At 41.7% G+C, this 23,720-nt stretch overlaps 1 protein-coding gene across 4 annotated transcripts in view; it reads left to right on the forward strand.

Annotated features, from left to right (window-relative positions):
- The window catches only part of arb2a (ARB2 cotranscriptional regulator A), a 162,964-nt gene that overhangs the window by 5,455 nt on the left and 133,789 nt on the right, over positions 1 to 23,720 (forward strand). For all 4 annotated transcript variants that reach the window (XM_028578595.1, XM_028578598.1, XM_028578596.1 and 1 more), the window contains exons 4-6: positions 335 to 435; positions 12,754 to 12,819; positions 14,350 to 14,541. In XM_028578595.1, coding sequence (XP_028434396.1) covers positions 335 to 435; positions 12,754 to 12,819; positions 14,350 to 14,541 — 359 coding nt within the window. The remainder of the gene's footprint in view (positions 1 to 334; positions 436 to 12,753; positions 12,820 to 14,349; positions 14,542 to 23,720) is intronic.

Below are 23,720 nucleotides of genomic sequence, written 5' to 3' on the forward strand. Positions count from 1 at the left end.
TAAGGGAGGGTAAAGAAACGAAAGGACCACTAGAGGAAAAGAGAGGGTAAAAATAATTGATAAAAAAGTAGGTGTCAAGCTTAATTAGCATTATTTGGCAAATAGAGATACTTTTGCGTGCCCATTAAGAAGTAGTGATCCATCCACTGCTCTCTCACTCTCACTCACACACACACACACACACACACACACACACACACACACACACACACACACACACACACACACACACACACACACACACACACACACACACACACACACACGCGCACACACGCACACGCATACATTTTCATGTGTTTTTACCTTCTTTCGTTCTGTCTTTCTCCCACAGATGGCCAGCTCAGACATATAAAAACAGGAGAGCTCTTTGTATTTAATGCCAGGGAGGATCTCCACCGCTGGAACCAAAAACGCTATGAAGCTCTTGGAGAGGTAACATCACGTTATGTTTTTTCTAAAGCTTTATTCAGGCCATCCATGTTTGGAAACCTTTGCCTCAGCTACTGAGTCTATTAGGATTTTCTGTCCTGGCCAGTTTTTGTAACATGGCATTACAAGATATTGCAGTGGTTGTTGATTTTTTTGGAGATTAAACAAAATGGCACATCAGCCCTTATCACACAACATGCTTTGTGGAATTTTGATATGACAATCATTTTTGCTACCTATTTTTACACAGACCAAGAGCAATCAAGCCATTGTAGTTATAAAGGAGACTATCGTCCCAAAAGCCGCTTTAACTCATTTGTTCAAGCAACAATTACAGCTCTTATTTACCTTTTTAAATAAGACTCTAGTGGCCTTCTGTAATTATTACGAGAGCAAAGCACGAGGTAATGTGACAGCAACTTAAGAACTAAGTATAAGAGCGCCAAATTCTGCTGAGGGAAGTGGGTTGGGTTGGTCAAACCACCACAGGACTTTCACCCAGGAGATCGGGGTTGTTGTCTCGTTTGAAAATAAAAGTAAACTGGAATTTTTTTTTACTTTACAGAACAAACCGAACTATGTCATATGCATAACCAGAAAGTTAAGTAATATAGCAGATGTACTGATTTTAACCCAAACCACAATCTTTTTGTAAACTTAACTAAGTAGTTTTGGTCCCTAAACATACTGTAACCAACAACGTTAACGACTTCTTTAAAACTGTGCTCGTTGCGTCCTGTGGTTTAGATTTGACGGAAAAAGCTCCTGTGGGTGGTATTTTGTTGCTGCGTTTCTGATGAATGCAGGACTGTTGGGAATGTGACGTGACAGCATGGGCACAGAAAGCTACTTTTGGAACTTCATTTAAATGATTTTATGCCACGAAATACCTCCAGCTTTAATATCCTGTCGACACATTTGTTCTAAGTTCCTTGATGCTCTTATGAAGTTTTTGTGTTTGTCCAACTGCATCGCCATATATCCAAACATACACCATCCTAAAGTTAACCTCTAATTCACTCCCACAGTACCACCACATGCAATATGCATTAAGATAATGAGACAAATGTTCTTTTGTAATCAGTTTTTTTTATTTGCATCCCCTGCTATGTTGCTTTTAATTGTGTATATTCTTTGAAGTTCAAAGCAAAGTGATAGACCCGTTTGTGGGATTACCTGGGTCTTTTTATTATTTCTAATGCAGGTATGCAAGAGCTCCTTTGAGAGCCAGCCTTCTGTGAAGGCTTTTTCCCCCTCTTTTCTTTTGCCTGCTCAGGCGCTATCCACCAGCATCTTAAAAGGCTGTAGAAACAAACATTTGGTAGCATGCAAGCAGAAGCCCTGACAGAACACACAGACATTTAAACTAACTGAACTCAGGCATCGGAGGGGGCCAAACATTTGGAGAAAATAACAAATCATCAAGCAGGGTGTATGCAAATTTTATTCATCCTGTGATTAAAAAATTGACAGAAGCATCTTCTTTAGAAAAGAAAAAAAGGAAACCGTGTCAATCAGTGTGTGTGTAATGAGAACAGATACTGTACTGTATGAGTTGTGCTGCAGGAGATTAACTGGCTGAGAAGAAAGCCGCAATACCTGAATACGCAGTAATATGTGTCTGTTGTTTTTAGGCCACAGATGATTCAAGAAAATTAATATTGTACCTCTCTCATGCAGCTTTGCAAGTACAAATGCACTGTTTCTGCTGGTAAGAAATATGCTCCATTATAAATAGACACGGCTACTGAATTGTATGCCTTTTGGTTCCAAAAGTGGGTTATACTGCTTAGTCAGCCTCTGTGTGTGAGTTTCTGCGTCCGTCTGGCCGATACATGCAGATGTTTTTGTCCTTGAGTTTTTCCCTCTATGCCATTGTTTGTGTGTCTAGTTTCTTCTCTCGACCCTCTCTCATCTGCATCAAGCAGGATGAGAGAGTTTGTCAGATGCCATGAAGGTAAATTTTAGTCTCAAGTCTTTATTTATTTGTCATATGCACAACAATTACAGTGGAGCATTTTTTTGGCAATGAAATTGTTGTTCTCAGTCAACAATGCTACAAAATGTATAAAAGAAGAAAAACAAAAAAATTGGAATCCAAGATTCCATGAAACAGAAATGAGTGAAGAATTTTAAATAGGAATATAATATAATAAATATACAATAAAATAAAATAAATATATATACAGTAGAATAAGCTTCTATGCAGACAGGCCTATTATGGGCCAACACCACTCCACAACACTCCCCAATGCCCTCTATCAAGCTGCCACCTGAGACGGTCTGAGAAGCAGCCACAATTCTGCCTGTGAGCTGTGTGAGATGGCACAAGGACGTGGGCTCATGTGTTTGCCCCTGGCAGTATGAATAGAAGGGTATCATCATTGCCCCCTAATGTTCACTCACTTTCCTTTCTCTCCCTCCCTTCCATACCTCTGGAGGACTGATGGCTGCATCCTGCTACAGTGCTCACACTCTTTTCACTTGCTCCCTGATTAGTTGCTATTTTTGCAACTATTACTTGTCTCAAACTACAAAACCTAAATGAGTGTTACCTATTAAAGCTAAATCATTGGGAGGATGACTTATGACAACTCTGCGCTGCGATTATCTACTTGATACTGCCTTCTGCTACCCACAATGTTAACATGACCAAAACAGAATTTGAGTACAAAGACATGTCATGAATTGTTACAGAAGATTGTTGTAGTTGAGACTAGGATATTCGCAGTGGAGAAGTCTTCTAAACTCCACGACACTCTGCCAAAGTCTTCTGTCAGGGAGTTAGCTCATCAGAACTCAATATAACAATATTTAAATTGACTGTTATTTCTCAGTGACACCATCAACTCATCTAGGAGATGATTCAACCTGGAACTCTAGTCTGTAACTGTCTGGACACCCAGAAAGCCCAGTTTTTTTTATTAGTAAACTACTGCCAACGTTTAACAGACTGATAAACAGGTTCAGCAGACTCTTAGGACTCAACACATGGCTCATCAAAACCTGCGGTCTGAAAGGGATCAACTGTATTGATAACTTCATCTGTTGTGGGGATTTAGGCATCTTTTCAGGGCAGATGGCCTCAACCCAAGCAGATCTGCAGTTGAAGTATTGATAGCCCATTTTGGTTCCGCTTGTGACACCCAATTGGCCCGGCCTAAGATGATGCACCCTGACACACAGCCTCGGCACCAGAAAGACAAAACATCACCGACTCACTATCAATATGTGATAAGTGACAAGTGCTGATTACCAGCTCATGGACCTGTCTCCTAATTCTGCCTCCCCTCACTCTCCCCTGCCTCACCCCCTTTGGGATTCATTGATTGAAATGGAAGCGCTGGTTTTAACGCTGGCATTAAATCCAACCCCTTGTCACTGCCACGTCATCTGCCTCCCTCCCAACGGAGCACATTGTGTAACCCCAACTTTGCTGATAACAAAGATGACAAAAAGAGAGAACAGCTCCTGCCCAGGTTGCCGAGACTGAAGAAGAGGAAGAAGAAATTTGCTTCATCCATCTCCATCTACCTCCCCTCTTAGGGATATCTCTAACAAGCTAAAATCAGAGATTTAGGAACTGGATGTGATGTTGATGGATGCCACTGAGCTACACTGATCTTGAATCACCGCCATTACAATCCAAGGAAATCTGCCTGGCATCAGTGCAGACAGTAGAGAAGATGCATAGGACGGGTAGTCCCTGCCCCATTTCTTGCCTGTTTTTTATCCTATTGGGAAAGGTCATCCTGCCTCGTACAGTGGCCCCCAGCACCGGCCAGAATCAGGCTCATCCTAACGACATGCCGACGACACACAGATTTATATCTTATGCCTTTATATCCTATGTAAAGCATTTTGAATTGCCTTGTTGTTGAAAGTTGCTAAACAGATAAATTTGCCTCGCCTCTGTCCAACTCTCACTTATTTTTTTCTCCTTAGTGTCTTTATATCCTCACAGTCCTGTATTGGAAGAAGCTGTGTGTGTGCGTGTTTGTGTGTCTGTACATGTGTGAGGGGGCTGGGGGGTGGCGGCTGTATTGTCAGACACATCACAGCACCAGATGTCCAATTTGCACTTCAGCCTCGTCTGAATGGAGGGACAGATAGAGAGAGGGAGCATGAGGATGTTGGTATGATGGCCTCCATGCAGAAGAAAGAGATGGGAACAAAATTTGGGTTGAGCACAAGAGCAGTGAATAATGTTTTACTCTTTATTTTTCATCTATTAAAAACAATTCTAAAATGTTTCCATGTATGTTATAATGTGGAAAGATTTGCAGATGCTATTTCTGAAAAGGCTGCACTGGTCAGCTTTGTATGGATACCATGGGCCATATGTCCATACATATAAGTGGAGGGCAAATGTGTGCATGGGCACCTGGGCAACAGTTCAACAGCAAACTTAAATGAATACAAAAGAAAACATATATTGAAAAAAAACTGAACAATGAAGGTTGAGGAAAAGGGGATAGAAAAGAAGGTCAGTAAAACAAAACATAAATTACACATTCAGCTTTTTGAATATACTGTTTGAGTGGGGTGTACTGACTCAGTGCAAACAGACAGTAGGGTAATGATGTTCCTTAAAACCATGAGCTCTGGAATGAGAACCATTGAATGTCCTCAGGGAGCACCTGATTATTAACTATCTGATATAAAATCCTTCAAGGGAAAGCTACGTTATTTGGGCCATACAGCTATTTTTCCTTTTTACCCCAAGACAGCCGACTCACTGATGCCTTTTTATGTCTCTCTGTGTAGTCTGAAGGTATGGCAATAGCATAAGAAAGGGCATCTGTGGTTGTATGTCTCTGGATAAGTAGGACAAATAAGTCTTCAACTGAAATATCCTTTTATGTTCCTAATGCACTCTATAAAGAGTTTAAGCACCAACTTAGAGGATCTGATTCTCTTATTATTTCCATTTACCCCAATTTGTAAATTGTAATATTGGTCTAATATATTCTTTATTGTGTTCTTTCTTGCTTTTGTATTCGGTTTTGTCATATTCAAACTAAAATACTACACAAACCAAGACTGAAGAACCCACAGACTGCTGTCGTAGTGACATTTTCCATCCTTGGCTCCGACTGTTATCGTAATGGCCATAATACAGCTGTGATACAGTGCACGTTATCTGCACAGTGTTGCTCAGTGCAGCGGAGTCCCCTCAGCCTATGTGGGTGTCAGTTGTAGTCTAATTCTTGTGATTCGGTGATGAATCTCTCTGATAGAAGACAAGCATAGGGCCTGGCCCAAATGGAGCTCTATTAAGCTTCTAATAAATGAGGATTCTCCTCTGCTCTGCCTGCATCTGTGGAATGGAAGGCACTCACAAATTTGTAAACACACACACACACACACACACACACACACACACACACACACACACACACACACACACACACACACACACACACACACACACACAATATTATAATGAAGTAAAGCTAGCCAGATGGCTGAATTATAAAGCTGTCTCTTTTCTTTCTGTCTCTTCATTTCTCTCTCTCTCTCTCTCTCTCTCTCTCTCTCTCTCTCTCTCTCTCTGTTTCTTACACTCTCTGCTGTTGCTCAGTTATATATTTTTTTCTTCCTGTCTCCCTCTCCACATTATGGATGCTGGGAGTTGTCATAGCGTTGACTAGCTGGCTAAGGTTTAAGGCCCTGCTGAAGTGCCCTTGAGCAAAACACTGAGGGGAATGGCAATATGTATATTATATTGTATTCTAAACTGACTTCATGATACTTAATGGTAGCTTGTGGTATATCTCTACCATGTGCATAAATTACAATATCATCTGCATACATTTGGATGCTAGTCTCAGGACAAACAATATATGCAGAAAAACGTGTGGGATTCAATACAGATTGTTGTGGAAGACCTGTGGAGAGTCAGTGGCCAGCTCGTTGATGTTTGTGTACTTGTGAAGAGTTAGCTTGCAGTACTATCATTAAGCTGAAATCAATTATTCATTCGTTCACATTACTGCAACGCAAATTTGTATCCGTGCCCGTGCAGTAGTCTTTGTGAAAGTGCAGGTGCAGCCTTTAGATTATTCCACTAGATGTATTGTATGTATGCATGTGTTTTTCCACAGGAAGCAGAAATGTTGTAGACTGTTTAGATAATCAACATTAACCGAAAAAAGATGAATTACATTTTGTTAAGGTGTGGCGTGTGACTTTCAAGAGTCATAATGCAGTTATGAAGTTGTGACAACTTGGAGGTAATCACCAGTTTCAGTCAGCTGTTTTAGTGCCATGGAACCGCCCCTTCAGGACTGATCACTTCACTTTCACCTCTCAGCAGCTCACCGACAGCGGTCTTCACCCAAAACTCCTGCTAAACTGGATTCACGGACTGACTGCACTGACTACTTGACTGACTGACTGACTGGTATAAACGTTGTAAGTCAACAAACCTTTTTACTTTACCTTGAAAGTGTCTTTATTTTTGTTTATTTCTGTGCACCACAAGCAGACTTCAAGACTGTATTGGAACTGACCAATTACTTGTTGTGCTCTAAAACTGAACTAAGTACTAAGAAAACCTGAGGCGGATTTCTTCGTTTCTTGATTCTTGTGCTTGGCTTACCTTTGTGTTAAATATATGAACATTTGAATTGAACCTTGGAATGTGCATTGTGTTTTGTTGGGTTTATCTTTTTGATTGTTTAATGTGTATAGGGTGTACGTTTTTATATGTGCGCGCTTGTGTGGTTTGACCTAGATCCAAAACTAAACATACAAAATATAACTGCCCTAAACCTTAAACTATACTAAGACTATCTTAAATGTCAGGCGAGAGACCTGGCTGGCACCCCATATAAAAAAAAACAACAAGTCAAAACGGATTTAAAAATGAGATTTAGACAAACTGTCACAAAGTGTTGCGTCAGGCCCACAGTGGAAACCCCGCAGACAGGCCTCCGTACTGTACTTAAAGCATCAGGAGGCCCCATACCAGTCGTGGACCATTTTGTTGAGAAGCTAATGGGCTATCTCTAAAGAGGGACTATAAATGACAGCTGTCTGCCCGGATTCACTGACTGCCATCACGTCTCCATTCCCAAAACACTTAAACACTTCCGCTGCAGCTTCTGCTGAGAGCATGAAGGAGGAAGCAGACACAGTCAGACAAAAATGGTTGCAGGGAGTGGGTGAGGTGGATTAGAGTTGATGAAAGAGAAGGGAATTGGACTGGGGGTGGGGGGTTTGAGTGCGGTGTTGGAGAAAAGACAGGAGGGCTGGTAGTTACAGCGCTGGCATCTGTCGCTACCGCCGGCACCAAGGGTGGCATACAGTACTTTACTTTGAATTAGACCTCTGCCGGCTTCTCAGTTAACACCTGAGGAGGTCATTACGATGCCATTAGGATGAGTAGTGCTGAGAGGGTGGAGAAGGAGCGAGAGAGAGGGATATCTTCACTAGTGTGTAAACAGTCTGTCTGTCCGTCTGTGTCTGAGAACTTTCTCTTCCCCTGGAGAGCTCTCTCTCCTCTGACAGAAGAATGACAGAGACCTCATGGGAATAATTCCAGTCTCTCTCTCTCTCTGTGTGTCTCTCTCTCTCTCTGTCTTTGTTTCCCACACCGACTGACAGATCACAAATTCACAACAATAGGCTCTATTTTAATACCACTTTTTGTTGGTACATAAGGCTGACTTAAAATAAACAACCTTTCTATTGCCTCATGCTCTCTCTCATTTTCTCTTTCTGAGTACGCTTTGCTGTTGTTGCGGCTGTTGTTGTGCTGCATTGTTTCAGGGGATTTTCTTCTTTTTTTTCTTCTTTTTCTTCCTCTCCTATAGTCTCTAGAGAAGAAGGAATACTTTCCTGGTTGCAGTCAATGATATGCCATGGAACAGCTCTTTCAGTTTCATTATATAAACAGCTTTGATGCCTCTTCTTGCTCTCTGGTTTTAATGGCTAAGTGGCTTTTGGAGAGGGCTCTGGACTACAGAGACAAGAGGTGTGTGTGTGTCTGTACATGAGTTTCTTGTGTATGTGCTGCTGTCTTAAGTATATTTGTGCACACAAGTGTGACACTGAGATAGTTTTATCAGATGATAGGCCCCAATATGTTAGAAATGTCTCCAATTACATTCATTAAATGGGGAGCCTCACAAAGCCTTACAACAGCTTGGTAACTATGACTTCTGATTACTTAAAATGTATTTTCAAAATGATTTTCATTTATAGATTGTATATATCACTATGACCGGCATTAAATTAAGTCAATCGCAATGAAACTTACAGCTTCCCTGATACACATCGGTTCATGTTTCACATTTGTCTCTTTGAGGGCTGGTTTCAGATCATTGTTTTCTCTTCCTCCCCAGTAATTATCTCAGATTCTTCATTACCGTTGACCATCTCAACCTTTAGCCTCCCTGCCTCCTTCTCAGCATCCTCTGATCCCTATCCTTATTTTCTTTTCATATTTGCCTTACTCTCTATTTCCTTACTATCGTTCCTCATCTCCTCATCTTTCCCACCTCTCTTCCCGTGCTGGTTCTTTTCCTCCTCACGTTTGTTTTCGTGCATGGCCGGGAAAGATCATCTCCTTATGGCCTTAGGTGCGGTCATCCAAACCAGGCATGACTGTTGTAATCAGTGCAAGAACACACATGCACACGCACGTTAACTGATACATGTGCGCACATAATGCGGGAGGTCTCTCTCCGTAGTGAGGGGTTTAAAAACATATCGACTTGCAGCCGCAATGGTCTTCATTAAGACCTTGGCATGGTGTGTGACTGAGAGTGATGAAGAGATTGTTATGGGGATGGCCAGAGGTTTGCTAGGAGTTGATGTTACAGCCCACCCACTTTAAGGCCTCTTATCGAGGCCACGTACTGTACTGTTCTCGCTCCTTCCATCGCTCATTCTCCTCTCAGCTGTTCTTTGCACTGGGAGCTGGCACAAACTTCTGGCTCCTGGGGATTACTTCTCCACGTCTCCCTTCTTGTCTTTTTTTCTTTCCTCCAACTGAGCCCTCCTCTAAGTCCCTTCCTTCCTCCCTGATCCTGCTTTTCTTGCTTCATCGCCACAATGCTTTTTCCACACAAACAAACCGCAGACACAGAGGTGACCTCAGCCGCAGAAGGTCTATTTTAGACTCTCCCATGACCGCTCTCACGGTCATGTAGAAAGCCCACCGTTGTTCAAGGATACATCATCACCCAGCTGTCGTAGCAGACAGTTGAAACTCCACTTTTACCTTAGCTGACTCTGTCTCTTTAGTCCAGAGTGACAAAGTCAGTGAGGGTTACAATGGTTACAAATGTTTCTGTAAACTGTCACGCATGGCCACTGCTCTGTGTCTTTGGATGTAACATTCTGACCCCACTCTTTATGATAGAGAGAATCTAAGCTTACATTGACATTTCAGATAATGTTGCGCTCATTTCTTTTCAGCCTGAATGCTATTACGTATTTGTTGCATATAACAAGGACATTGTAAGCATGTCTATGGCTTTGAAATTTATTGATTTGAAGTGATTTAGGTTACTTTTATCTCTCTCTCTCTCCTCTTCTCTCTCTTTCTCACCACCTCCCTTCCTTTTTCTTTGTGTGTCTTAATAATATTTTCCAAATCCACTCCTCATGCTTCCCCTTTCGTCTGATGCCGACAATGCAGCCACTCAGCGTTGCTTCCTGCAGGCATTTCATTAAAGCACTAATAACACATTGGTAATTAGGTGACAAAGAGGCTTTTTTTTGGTACTGATCAGCTGCTAAGGATGTAGTCCTCTGAGGTCTACACAGAAGGAGGTTGACTGTGTGTGTGTGTGTGTGTGTGTGTGTGTGCACGCGCAAGACACTGTCTGTGTTGTTTCTGAGTTGTGTGCTCCTACTCTGAGTCTATCCCATTTTTCTCTTAAAAGTTTGGGTTTGATGCAGTGGAATGATGGTAATGTCCCTTTTTCAAGTCTTACTTTTAGATCTTGTTTACTGAAAAGACAATCTGGCGGCAGGTTTCATTATGAACTAAAGCACACAGATGACCACACAGCATATATACAAGTTTGGATATTGGATTCTTATTTAGGATCTGCAGTATCCTTTTATCAGTGGAAATGCATTTACACAGTGAAACTTGCATTCTTTCCCCTGTTCTCTCTTCTCTTGTTCCCTATAAATCTCTCTCCTTATTCTATATCAGATGGTTCTCTAGCCACCTGAGGCACTGAACAAATAACGTAGTGCAAATGAAATTTCCTGTGAGGCTTATTGATGTCATTAAACACTAGCATACTGAGGCCCGGAATCATTTTAGTCTTCATCAGAGCGGCTGACATTTTAGTGAATTAGCTGTTGGAGGTTTGGTGGGGTTGGTTTAGCTCCTCTAGCATTTTTTCGATCATCTCATTTGGTCGGTCTGCTGGCCTTTGATTGGCATTGTCATAAGGCTAATATGTGTCTGGTGCATAATGTTATTCTTCTATGTTGTTCGTTTTAGCTGTAAATCAAGTTAGGATTGAGTTTCTTTTGAGCATAAAAGAGCATGGCAATATTGTGATTATCATGAGATTTCACATTTGACCTAAAAGCAAAACATATTTTTTTGAGTACTCTTAAGTTGCATTTGTCCTTTTGTTGTCCTTTCTTTTTTGTGTCAAAATGCCAATTCATGCCATTTAAAAAGTGTTTGGAGTTTGGAATATGTAATTTTGGGGATATGCATAATTTTATTGTCCTGTGGTTGACATTTCAGAGCGTAGTCTAAAGAATCATTTTTGTGTGTGTGCACCAACAGTTACAAAAGCTAAGCAGATTACGGCCCAAAAGAATCCCATCAGAATCCCATGCCAGTAATCCATGTTTTTACTATAGTCTCATGTCGCCAGTCAGGGCAAATATGTTCTCACTTCTGTAAGGAACTTGGGGAAATGTAATATCAGTTTGACTGAGTTTAGCTTCCTTGCTTTTAGGATTAGCAGGATGTTTTTTAACATTCAGTGTTATTGTCATATAGCTGTACTACTACACTTCTGTTCTACATGCTGTAGCTTACACAGAGCAAGTTTACTTTTGATTGGCTCCAATACACACTAGCTGCTTGTGAATGTATCTGGTTTGCACTCAAGAATGCTTATTATTTGTGGTTTATATTGATATTTAAAGGAAATCTTTTAATAGCCTAATTAAAAACATTACATTCATTTACAGATATTTTTATTGCTTTATCCCTATTACATTTCATGTGTAAAAGTGTCAATGTACAGTTTCCCCCCTTTCCACACATAATGAGATCTGTGCGTCACTGATGCCACTCTGTGCTGTGAGACGTGACAGTCTCTGGTTGATCCTTGTTTGTGTTTGGGGTCAGCCAGTCGGTCTCACTTTGTAGCTGTGGCGCCACCGCTGGCCTTTGGTTTCCTGAATTGGTAAGTCGGATGCTTCAAAAGCTCACCAAAGTGAGACTTTACCGCAGGGCAGCATGTTGCTCAGCTCTCCCTGTGGTCCATCAACCCATCATTGTTTTGTCGTGACATGTACAGGACAGGGACTCTGTCATCGCGTGTGTTTGTGAAACATCATCAGAGCGACAATAGCTCCAACACAGCACACTGCCAGCGATCGTTTGCCCTGTTATCTGTTATCACCACTCCTCTGTCTTTCTCTCACAACTGATCAAAAATCAAAATCTGTTCCACAAAGCGCTTCTCACTGTTCTCAGCTGAGTAGGACATAGGGAGAAGAAAAGGAGGAAAGAAGGAAAACGGAAAAGAAAGTTGTTAATGTCACCGAACCATGAAAGGCTTGGCCTGGGGTTGGAATGATTCGGTATACAAGGTTCTTTAGTGCTGTGGCTGCGGGGATAAACATAACTTACATCAGCCCTTTGCTTGTACAGGAGATTTCCTCTCCTGGCACTTACAACCTCAACACTCTAACTGCACTGTGACACACACACACACACACACACACACACACACACACACACACACACACACACACACACACACACACACACACACACACACACACACACACACACACACACACACACACACAGAGTACGACCCAGACCCTTTCAAGTAGCTCATGTACACACACATACACACATACACACATACCAGAGGGCAAACAAGGGTTTTGGATAGTATTTTTTATTCTGTTTGCAAGCATGACAGTGGTTGCTATTACTTATTCACACATACAGAGTTTAGTTGGCTTTTGTTGGCTGGAGTTGTATCAATATGAAAATATTAATTGCATTAGACCATATATTAATGTAATGTTTGACTGTGTGTGTGTGTGTGTGTGTGTGTGTGTGTGTTCTGTGTCTTTTTCTCTCTCCAGATCATCACTCAGTATGTTTATGAGCTGTTGGAGAAAAAGTGCAACATGACTAAAGCAATCCTGCCAGTAAGTACCCAGAGTGAAAAGAAGCATGTTTCTCTTTGATTCATGCCCTTGAAGATTAAAGGGGGTATTAAATATGAAAATTGACATAAATGCTTAGGCTTCAGAGTGTGATTATGATATTGAGTGTCCTGTTTAAAAAATCAAGAAAGGGGTATTGTGAGGCATCAGCTCTCCTCATTCTCTATCAGTCTTTGTCTTTCTCTTTCTATCTCACTCAGTTTCTCTCTAACTCCCTCTCTTTCTTTTTCCCCCTCCTCTGCCCACATCCTTTGTGCAAAAGTGTCTCCTCAACAAATTAACTGTATTGTGACGTGTCATTTCAAAGGCGCAGAGGCGCAGCATGCTGATGCTTAATCTGTTTTGCATTCATTTGCGCTGAAGGGGACTTTCTACTCTGCCATCATGGAGTTATTCTTTGCCCAGCTCATCCAGGCTCAGAGCACACACTTGATCCCTTTTATTTGTTGTTAGAAGCATGTTTGTCTCTTTTTGCCCCCCTTTACCCCTCCAAGCCTGCTCCTTTTCTGTTTATAAAAGTTGTGATCATTTTTCAGGCTGCATTTATAGGGATGTTAGGCAGCGCCGGTGTTTAGAAGCATAGCAGACTTAGCTCCAGCACTAACAGTGTCCATAAATCACCTAGCCAGGGACTCAGCGCCTTTCATTAGCCCCAATACACTTTTACTGGTTTATCTGGCCTATTTATCTCATTATTCCTCTGGAAAATTGCTCTGTTCTGCTTTTCTGCTACCCACCCGCCTGCGTGTATATGACGTGTGTGTGTATTAGTGGTGGGTCCGTCCACCTGCGTGGCATTGAACTTGTGACCGCAGATTTTAAGAAGATTAACCACAACCAAGTATAGGGAGAGGGAATGAGGGAGCACAAGAGAATAAAGGGTAAGATTTTCTCCCCCGCTCGGCTCTCTTTGTCTGCTTGGATTAAGTTCCTGCAGCTGCCACCCATGGCTTTTATGGACAGTGTTTGTCTCCTTAGAGATTCTTCAAGGCATACTTGGGAGGGATGCAACGGCGCATGGGATGTGGACGGAGCACATGCACACACACAAACACTCACTAACTTACTTAGCCTCTCTTCCTGTCCGCATTACTTTCTGCCTCAGTTTTAATCACACACAGGCTGTTTTCTAATCGTGATTATTGCTGATTTAGTGTACTGATGCATATGAGCTTTTTTAATTACAAAGGCCACAGAGGAGAAGGCTGTTTCTCCTTAAACTCATGCATGTTACATAAGAAACCGTTTCTCTTCATAATCATTATCAGGAGATTCTTTGAACCAGCAGAAATCTCAATTGGATAATCTTTTGCATTTGCTGCTGTTGCACGGAAACGGCAAAGATTTATTTTGATTGAGTTAAATTTCCCAAAAGTCTATGAAATCATATTCAAAACATGTTGAGCAGTTTAAAAAAATGAATGAACATTATTGGCAAAGTATACATTCTTCCTTATATAAGGGACTTTTCCGTTACTGACACAGGTAACCTGTGATTTCTTAAACATTTAGGTGGATGCTACAGAAGATGAACCCACCAGTTTCATCTACCTGAGCCACGATGCCTTGACCAACCCTTCTAAACTGCTGGTGCTGATCCAGGGCTGTGGCGTGGTGCGGGCCGGTCAGTGGGCCCGTAGACTCATCATCAACCAGGACCTGGACTCAGGGACACAAATCCCCTTCATCACCAGAGCCATGGAGGTAGGGGGCACAACAAAAGAAGTGCAATCTATTCTGTTGTTGAACTGATTTTGTCCTGTTTCATGTTTCACTAAGAGGGACTGGGTAGGCAGACTGCACTGAGGACACTGCATGTAAGATGTTAGAATACGATCTATTTTGCAGCTAGTTTTAGATACTTTACGTTTATATTCTCTACTTAATTTGCACAGAATATATTGTGTGACAAAAAGAATTCAGGCTGCGTGTTCCCGTGTGGTCGTTGGTACCACCACTACCACAGTGGTTAGCCTGATGGGATATTGGTGTGACAAGATTAACACACACCGTTTTTATTTATTTTTTTTTTTTTTTTTTTTTTGAAAAGCAGGCTTGAATATTTTTGGGCTGTGGAGAAGGTGATGTGGCACATTCAGAAGCAGAGTGTGGTGGTATTTTGTTTTCTTGTATTTGACTGCAGATTTGGATGTGATTGTGGATAATTTGTTCTTGCTGTGTGCTCTCAAAGCTCAGACTCTGAATGTACTGTATCGACTCGGTCCACTTCATTGTACCGTTTACACAAGTGCGGAGTGGAAAGTCCCGGGGTCATATGAGAAATTCCATGATTGTGAACAATTACTGCACTCCACAGAGGCAAAAAATAACAAGCAGACATTCATTCACAGGTGCAAACACAGACTCATATTCTTGAAGGATACTATTACGGTACAGTCCTCAAACCAATATTTAGGCTTGTATTGTCCTTGTTAGTGAAATAAAGCATATTCTTCAACATGATCATCATTATACAAGAAAAAAAATGATGCATTCTTATGATGCATGATTCCTATGTTGACCTATGTATTTGTGAGCTGAGAGAGAGGAAGATATGATGTAATGTAAAATATAAATGAGTTCTTTCTTTCCCCACCATATGATCACACACGAGTGTATACATCTGTCTGTCAGCAAGCAAAATGTGGCTCTTATTATTTTCATTCCTATCTCTGTGCTCATTTGTCAGCATGGCCACGACTACCTGTGCAATGTTATCGTCCCACTGTTCAAATTGACTTAGGGGAGATACTGCTCTCCCTCTCCCCTTGCCCCTTCGTTTCATCCATCTGATTGCCATAAAGACTTTCACTGCTGTGTAAAGCCCGCTCCTGCTGTGTACAACAACGGGAGAGGTTTGGGGTGCTTGCGTCCATGCCCATCTTTGTGCTAACTGATGATTTGGCTACCCAGAGACTGTCTTTGAATTACAGTTACCCTGGCGGGTATTACAGTTGGAGAAGGCAGGGCGGTGTGCTGCAGAAAGCCAAAGTGACAGCTTAGATATAGAGAACACGGTGTGTGTAGTGCGAGTGTTGCTCATTCATCACAGTAAACAAGAAATCGTGTTCCTACACCCTGACAAATCATCATCCAGGCATTTAGCACACACAGGCCTTGTACTCTGTGTGTGGAGTGGATAGACAGGCACACACATTTACAGTCAATTCCTTCTGTCTGCATCCATTACGGGCAAGTTTGTCGTTTATTATGTCATACCATGAAATTTGTGTGGATGTAATTGTTAGATGCAATGTACAGGAAGTACAGCTACTATTCAATCTGAAGAAAGAAGTTGAGTTATTGGTCCAGTGCAGATATAAGCACATTTTATACCTTAATTTACAGGCATGCAGCACACAAGCGATGAAACATGTTTGATCATCAACTCACAAATGAATGACAGCTCGGAGAGATGACAGCTCTGTGGCACAGCAAATACAGAAAGCAAAATCCACAATCACCAGCTTTATACCATGTTAAGAGCAGAAACCCATGATAAAGCAAGTTTATGTAGAGACCATCTCAAGGACAGCCAATTAGCTGTTTTTACAGCACCAGTGTTAAAAATAATGTGGCATTGGCGGACAAGTGTTTGCTGGTTTTCTTCTCAACGTAACACGCCATCAGCTGATTTTGATGATTAGTTCCCCCTCAAGCAAAGAGGGACCAGCTAACCAGGATGATAATCTCTATAATACTCATCAGCAGTACCCATTATAGTTATTCAATATGGTATTTTCAGTGGATACTTACGACTGCCCAATCTGCTGGCGATTTGATTTCGCCCTGCAGCTCAGGCTGGAAACCTGTACATTTATCTGTCCTGCTTCCGTTACAATTTTGCGGGCACCAATCACAAACTGCCTTATCCACCTGGCGCGCTATTGGCGAGTTTAACACGATGACGATAGAGGAACGACCAAGCAGCTTCTTGTTTACATTCAACATAGCGGCCACCGAAGCGCAATACATAATAATACATCCATGGCAGCAACCCGTTGATGCCGCTGTCACTGCTACGTCACCCGGATCGTTGGTCTGATTGGTTGAAGGACTATCCAACTGCGTACAGAGTCATTTGAACTATGCCCGTTGATCACATTAATGCCACATGACTCGTCAGCACTATAAAACAATGAAAATGAAAATGGTAAGCTGACACGCATTCAATAACCTACACTAATATAGCCATATTTTTATTGGCGGAGTTTTGGCTGCATTGTATTATGTATTTGACATATATTTTTGTCTCCTTTATTCATTTAACCTCAAACTCATCTGGTTAACTCGTACATGTGTAGAAGGTAAGCTACGATCATCACTCTGACAGAGATATCCCATCTTACTTTTTAAAGATACTGTCTTATACCTGCCATACAGCACTAAGACAAAAGTGTCTGGAAGCCCAGCATGAGTTACACATTCATTTAAATGTATCTCCTAAGTCAATGTTTATCATGAGTGCCTGACTGGTCAGCCAAGTGGTTAGCTGACACCCAGCATGTTATATTTAATGTCCTTGTGGGAGGAGAGGTGCATCAGAAATGGGGATGACTAGGTGAGGTCTGAAACCTGACGAGAAACAACCATCTACATCATTGTTGTTTAACGGTGTTAATAGTATACAGCTAACCACTTTTGTATTCTTAAATTGTTACTATGACACATTAATAATGGATATGACGTAGTATTAAAAGCAGTATAAGCATATATAAACCATGTTAAATATTAGTAAATATAAATATTGCTTACTTGCTTCCAAATCGGGCAGGTACTCAGCAGTTAACATTTGCTATTGCTACCTTTTGTGGTTATCAGTATCATTCTCTCCACCTACACATATAATCTACAGCTGAATGAATCAGTGCAAAGTTCACACTGACTGACAACAGTCATTCTGTGAAATTCAGGAAATGACTAATTGGGAAGTAGGGTGTCAAACCTGATGAAATAGGTATATTACACCAATTAAGTTAAAAAGTAACTGGAAATGCATTGCTGATAACCAGCAGTGTGAGAACTGACAGCAGTGGAATATTCCTGTGACCAAACTGTCATCAAGTTTGATATGATAACGTATTTGTGGATCGTTCATTAGCACAGTCCAATGCTGTACAACTGTGTATGAGCAACTATGGCACCATAACGATTGCACAATATTTTTGATTTACAAATTTAGTTAAGTGCAGTGTTGGGTCAAGTGTTGACATTTTGAGTATACTGTACTTTTTATTATGTTTAGATTAGCCTCCTTTTTCCTGCAATGTTTCGTGGCAAGAATCGGTTGCCCCGGGTGCAGCTCATGTGAAGTTACTCATGGGAAGTTGATTGGAAATTCAAAGCCTGCAGCAAAGGGTCAGCTGAAGTGCATTCGGCAAATATGGGAGGGAGCTTGTGGCTTTGCAAAACACATGAGCGAGCAAGCACACACACGCACACACACACACGCACAGTTCTATGTGTGTATGGGCTTGCACATACCTGTGTCAAAGCACCACTCTGAAATTCTTAGCCATGTTTCTCGGAACTTCGAGTCAGCCTTTCCTCTCTTCCGATGGGGAAAAATAGCTGATTGCGCTAGTTAATCAGGCCCTTTACTCAACACACATACACACACACATACAATCACAGGGTGAAACTCGGGGCAGCCTGTATCTACCATGCTCCTGTCTACAGATATCACAATCTTTGTCACACTGCTATATGATGATGACAAATTAATAAGCTGGCAAAATGTATATGTGAAAGATGAGTCTAAAATATTAATACTCAGACATGGACATGGAGAAAAACACACACACACACACACACACACACACACACACACACACACACACACACACACAAATGCATCACATGGGGCAGAGGGTATACTTGTGGCATTTGGCGTGTAGAGTCACAGCAGGTTAAGGGGAATCTTTGTGCTGTGTGCATGTCTCATGCATGTTCTTTTTATGTGCATGTGTGTGTGCACATGGAAGTGGTGCTATTCCCATAGCCAAGAGGTAAAATGACAGGTGAGAGGAGGATGCTCCAGCAACAACCAGGGGGGTAGAGGGAGCAGAGAGGGAGAAGGGGTAGGATTGGTTGGAAGAGGACAGAAGAGGAATGAAGGTGAGGGGTACAGAGAGGATTGAAGCAGGAAGAGAGAAATGAGAGGAGGACGAGGGAGTGACTGCAAATGGGGTGGGACTGGCAGAGGAGAGACGGTAGTATAGAGAGAGAGAGAAAGTAGGCAGAAGGCAGGCGTCTGACAGCTCCACTACTGGGAGAGGGCCTTTTAATGACAGCTTATTCCTTCATGATTTCAATTCCTGACAGTCGACAGGTCTGCTTGTTGCATCATGGCAGCTGTATCATTACCTTCTGGCCCTGTCACTGCTCTGCATCCTGAGACTGAGATGGTGGAAGTGGAGGGTGGGCGCCGGATGGGAGAAAGAGAGAGTAGATTGTGAGGTTATAGTCAGAATAATTGAGGAAGGAGGGGACATTGAAAGGTAAGATCATTAGTTATAGTAGCTGTTGGTATTAAGAGCAGGGCTTTTAAGTTTTAGCAAGTTTGTGTACAAATTGAAGGAAACCCCAGGCATGTTGTTGTGACGCCTTAGCTCCCCTTTATCTGGTCATGACACAACCTAGTTGAGAAGCAGGAAGCCAACATTTTTTGTGTGCCTTTTTAATTGTATTTTACTTTACATCACTTCTTTACAGGCTACTTTGTGGTTCAAAAATACTTAGTATTCATCTGGGGCAAAAAACATCTTAATTCATTTTAAATTAACTACAATTGAATTGTTTATAATTCAGTCTTTTTTCTGTGCGTGTTAGATATTTCAAATATAAATGAATTAATCAACAATATTAAGCTTGACAACTTTCCTACTTGTTAACTGCATATACAGGTGCACACAATACACACATCTATACACTGTCCTCAAGACCAACTTAATTTAATTTTGAAGTTGCTAATACAAAAACAGATCTATGCCTCCTCTCCTTCTCACCCCCCTTTTCTCCATCTCTCTCTCTCTCTCTCTCTCTCTCTCTCTCTCTCTCTCTCTCTCTCTCTCTCTCTCTCTCTCTCTCTCTCGATAGTGAGTCATGCTTGACACTGGAGACCCACTGGAAAGAAAGAGGGGGTGTGGTGTTTTCAAAAGTGTGTCAAAAGCCTAGGAGTTTGTATCTGCCCAGAATTTCAATGGGAGGCTGAAAGGGGGCAGTGAAGCAGACAAACTCAAACACAGAAATCCTCTTTTAATTTCTGTCATGCTGCCCACCCTCTTTTTTTTTTTTTTTTTTGCTTGATGATGTCCTCTTCACCATCAGCTGCACACTCTGGCATCTGCCTGTGTTATGTCACGGCCCTGCGTGCTGTGAGGCTATCTCTCTCTCGGTCTCTCCAATCACTATTCTTCCTCCTCCTCCTTTCTCATTAGTTCCTCTAATTCCCCCCGAGCTGTGAGTTTGTGTGTGTGTGTGTGTGTGTGTGTGTGTGTGTGGTCCAGTGATAACATTGTAGGTACAGTGTGTGTACAGCCTATATTGGGGCATCAGGTGGCTACAGAGGCCAGACAAGGTATCATTCTTTCCAGCCAGCCAGGTTTAGCCAGAGGACAGTTTGTGTATGTGTGTATATGTAGGGGTCAAAAGATGCACCTTCTTGCCATGGCCTTGTAATAGCAGCCCTAGGTGACCCACTGTGAACACACACACACACACACACACACACACACACACACACACACACACACACACACACACACACACATACAGGCAGGCATACACAGGTCCCAGCACATCCTGCAGCTCAGATCAATGCACTTGACACCTTCAAAGGCGGGTGTGGGGCCTGGACTTGCTCTGGGGTTAAACCTCTTTTAAATAGCATCCCGCGGGAAGGCAGCTGTCAATAACCCACCATAATTACCGGGGCCAGGCCCGCCAAGGGCTCGGCTGCACAGGCCAAATTAAAAATTGATCAGAGGGAGAGAAAACATTATTTTGTGGTGGTATTCCCTGTCCTAACAGCACTGCTGCTGCCAGATGTGAAATCTCATCAATTGAGGTCCGTGCTAGCTATCTAGAGAGCTATTTATCCATCTACCTGACCTCCTTCGTCCAGATGAACAATGGAGTGCTGTCCCTGTTGTAAAAAAATATTTGCATAATAAGTGTCTTTTAGTGTGCACGTGTGTGTGTGTGTGTGTGTGTGTGTGTGTGTGTGTGTGTGTGTGTGTGTGTGTGTGTGTGTGTGTGTGTGTGTGTGTGTGTGTGTGTATGCAATACGAGAGTGTGGGCACGGGCATACTGTATGAGCATACAGCTGATTGTTATGTGCTCCAGGTAATCGTACATCATCCCCTATCTGTGTTGTGTATGTGTGTATGTGCATGCATACCTTGTAGCATTATATTGATTGTGGTTTTATTGAGTTTCTATTTGCAGGGAGCCTTTATTTGTCAGTCAGAGAACGATATTAAGAAGATATGTTCATCCTCAGGCTTCCTCTAGGAAAACACACTGGCTATTGTTTCATCAGACACTGATAAATGAGAAAGACAGTTCACAATGGGTTTGAGGTATTTTCTAAGCACACTGTAAGTAAAAGGTCATAGTACATGGTTATTATCATTGTTTTCGTATGTCATTGGTGTAGGACATTTTCCTCGCATTCCGTATTAAGCCCTATTTAAATTGAATTTTCTTTTGGGAGGTCCTGTCATTATTATAATTACCAGTGGTATCTGTAATTTGCATCCCCTGCAAATCTGCCAGATACATACATAACCAGTCAAAAGTTTGGACACACTTTGATGGGAAAGTGTGTCCAAACTTTTTTTTGCTAAGAGCAAAGATTCAAGGAAAAACACAGCAAATTCTGTGGTGTTAATTAGTGCTGATTGGCCTCCATAAACACAGGAAGTGTTGATTTTTAACACTTTCAGAGTTACAGTAAATTAACAAGCAATTTTACTGTGCAGATATAATTTATTTTGTGTAAAGTACCTATGATTTACACACATAGCACATGCAAATTGCAATAGAGGATTCCTGCTCTAAAAGTAACCCAATTTTAAATAGTGTGAATTTAAACATAGTGCATCAGATGAGTTGTTTCCAAAGTGGCGGCTGCAGAACCCAGGGGTGCCATAAAAGTGGCCAGGGATGTGGCAAAATTTGTTTTTAAATTTTTGTGGTTCCCATTTAATAACATTTTATCACACAAATATCAAACAAATTTATCATAAATGCAGATAATAGATATTTACTGTGACATCAGCTTCAAGGGGTGCATGAGAGTGTTTTTGTGAATGGGGTGGCATGGTTTGAAACTAGTTTTGGAACTACTGCTGTAGATCCAAAAAGTGAACATGACAAGTACAGATATAGCACTTTGTTTGTTACAATTCAGTAGGTTATATACACTTAGAGGGGAAATTACACATTTTTTTTTTACTTTCTGAATGTAAAGTATGTAAACGTACGTTGACATAGACTGTGTCGTTGAAAAAGCTGATGAGTTGTTTGGGGTGTCCGTTTCCAGGCTGCTTATGCCACCATGCTGCTTGGGGATGAAAAGATGGAATAAAACAAGAGGATGAAAAACTAATTGTACAACATTAATTGGGAGTGTACATTTTTTAGCCCACGTGATAATTTACTTTATTTTTCTCTCTGAAATTAACAAATTATACCATCAAAAAGGCTGTGTGTGTGTGTGTCTGTCTGTCTATCTATATGTCTGTCTGTCTGTCTGTCTGTCTGTCTGTGTGTGTGTGTGTGTGTGTGTGTGTGTGTGTGTGTGTGTGTGTGTGAGGTGGGTAGTAGGTCATTTGCAGCTGCAGGCTGTGTGTGTGCGTCCCAATGGGAAGGTCTTGTTTAGTCTCTCTTCCAGAGGGCCCCAGGCAGTGTGCGGCGGATACCTCTTCACTCATTCACTGGGAACACTTCTCTATGGCTAATACACACACACACACACACACACACACACAACAAAAAAACCTCAACAATCTTTTATACAACAACAATCTATGTTCACTCTCTGACAGCAGAAACATTTTTTTGTGGTGTATGTACCGTATGTGTTTGTTCAGTCAGTTGATATTACTTGCAGACACACACACACACACACACACACACACACCCCGCACACACACAGTGGCTCAAACATCTTCTTGTACATTTTACATGTCTTCTCCATTGCAGCAGCTTTGCAGAGGTTAAAAGTGCTTAGCTTTGGAAGTTCCAGGAGGAAATTGTGTTTTGCGAAGAGCTAGTGGTGAGCAGATAGGTGACCCACTGTGATGTGAAAACACACACACACACACACACACACACACACACACACACACACACACACACACACACACACACACATCAGCCACTGAGCATCTTTTAGGGTCAAAGTTGAAACCTGCTGTAAGCTCTCCAGTGCCAGCGTCGTGCTCCTGGACTGTGTGCTTCACACTTTGATCGATGAGAGGAAACTCAGTGCTTAAATAGGGGTTACCAGGGTTCTAGGGGGTAAACTAAGGTTTGAGGCAAACAACAACAAATCTTTCTGCTAATAGTTTTAGTGCCAACTCTGTGGTTAGAAATGAAAATAGATGCTGGAGGGCTGCTCTGGTTTTCCTGCAGACATTTCGAAAATGACGTTTTGGAGACTGACTTTTTTCCCTAGTGTTTTATGGTAACAACATGATGCTAAAACTAGCTTTTCAATCATTTGTCCCACTGGATTATTTGCCATATACAGATGATTAGTAATATTTGCCATACATGTTTTTGAGGCTGCGCTTTTATCTGTTTACCTGTACGTGTTAGTGTCTTGTAGCTGTCTGCTTTTGTGTTTTTGCTGCATCTCTATATGACCAGACGTT

This window comes from Perca flavescens, chromosome 5, assembly GCF_004354835.1.
Source record: "Perca flavescens isolate YP-PL-M2 chromosome 5, PFLA_1.0, whole genome shotgun sequence".
Classification (NCBI taxonomy): domain Eukaryota; kingdom Metazoa; phylum Chordata; class Actinopteri; order Perciformes; family Percidae; genus Perca; species Perca flavescens.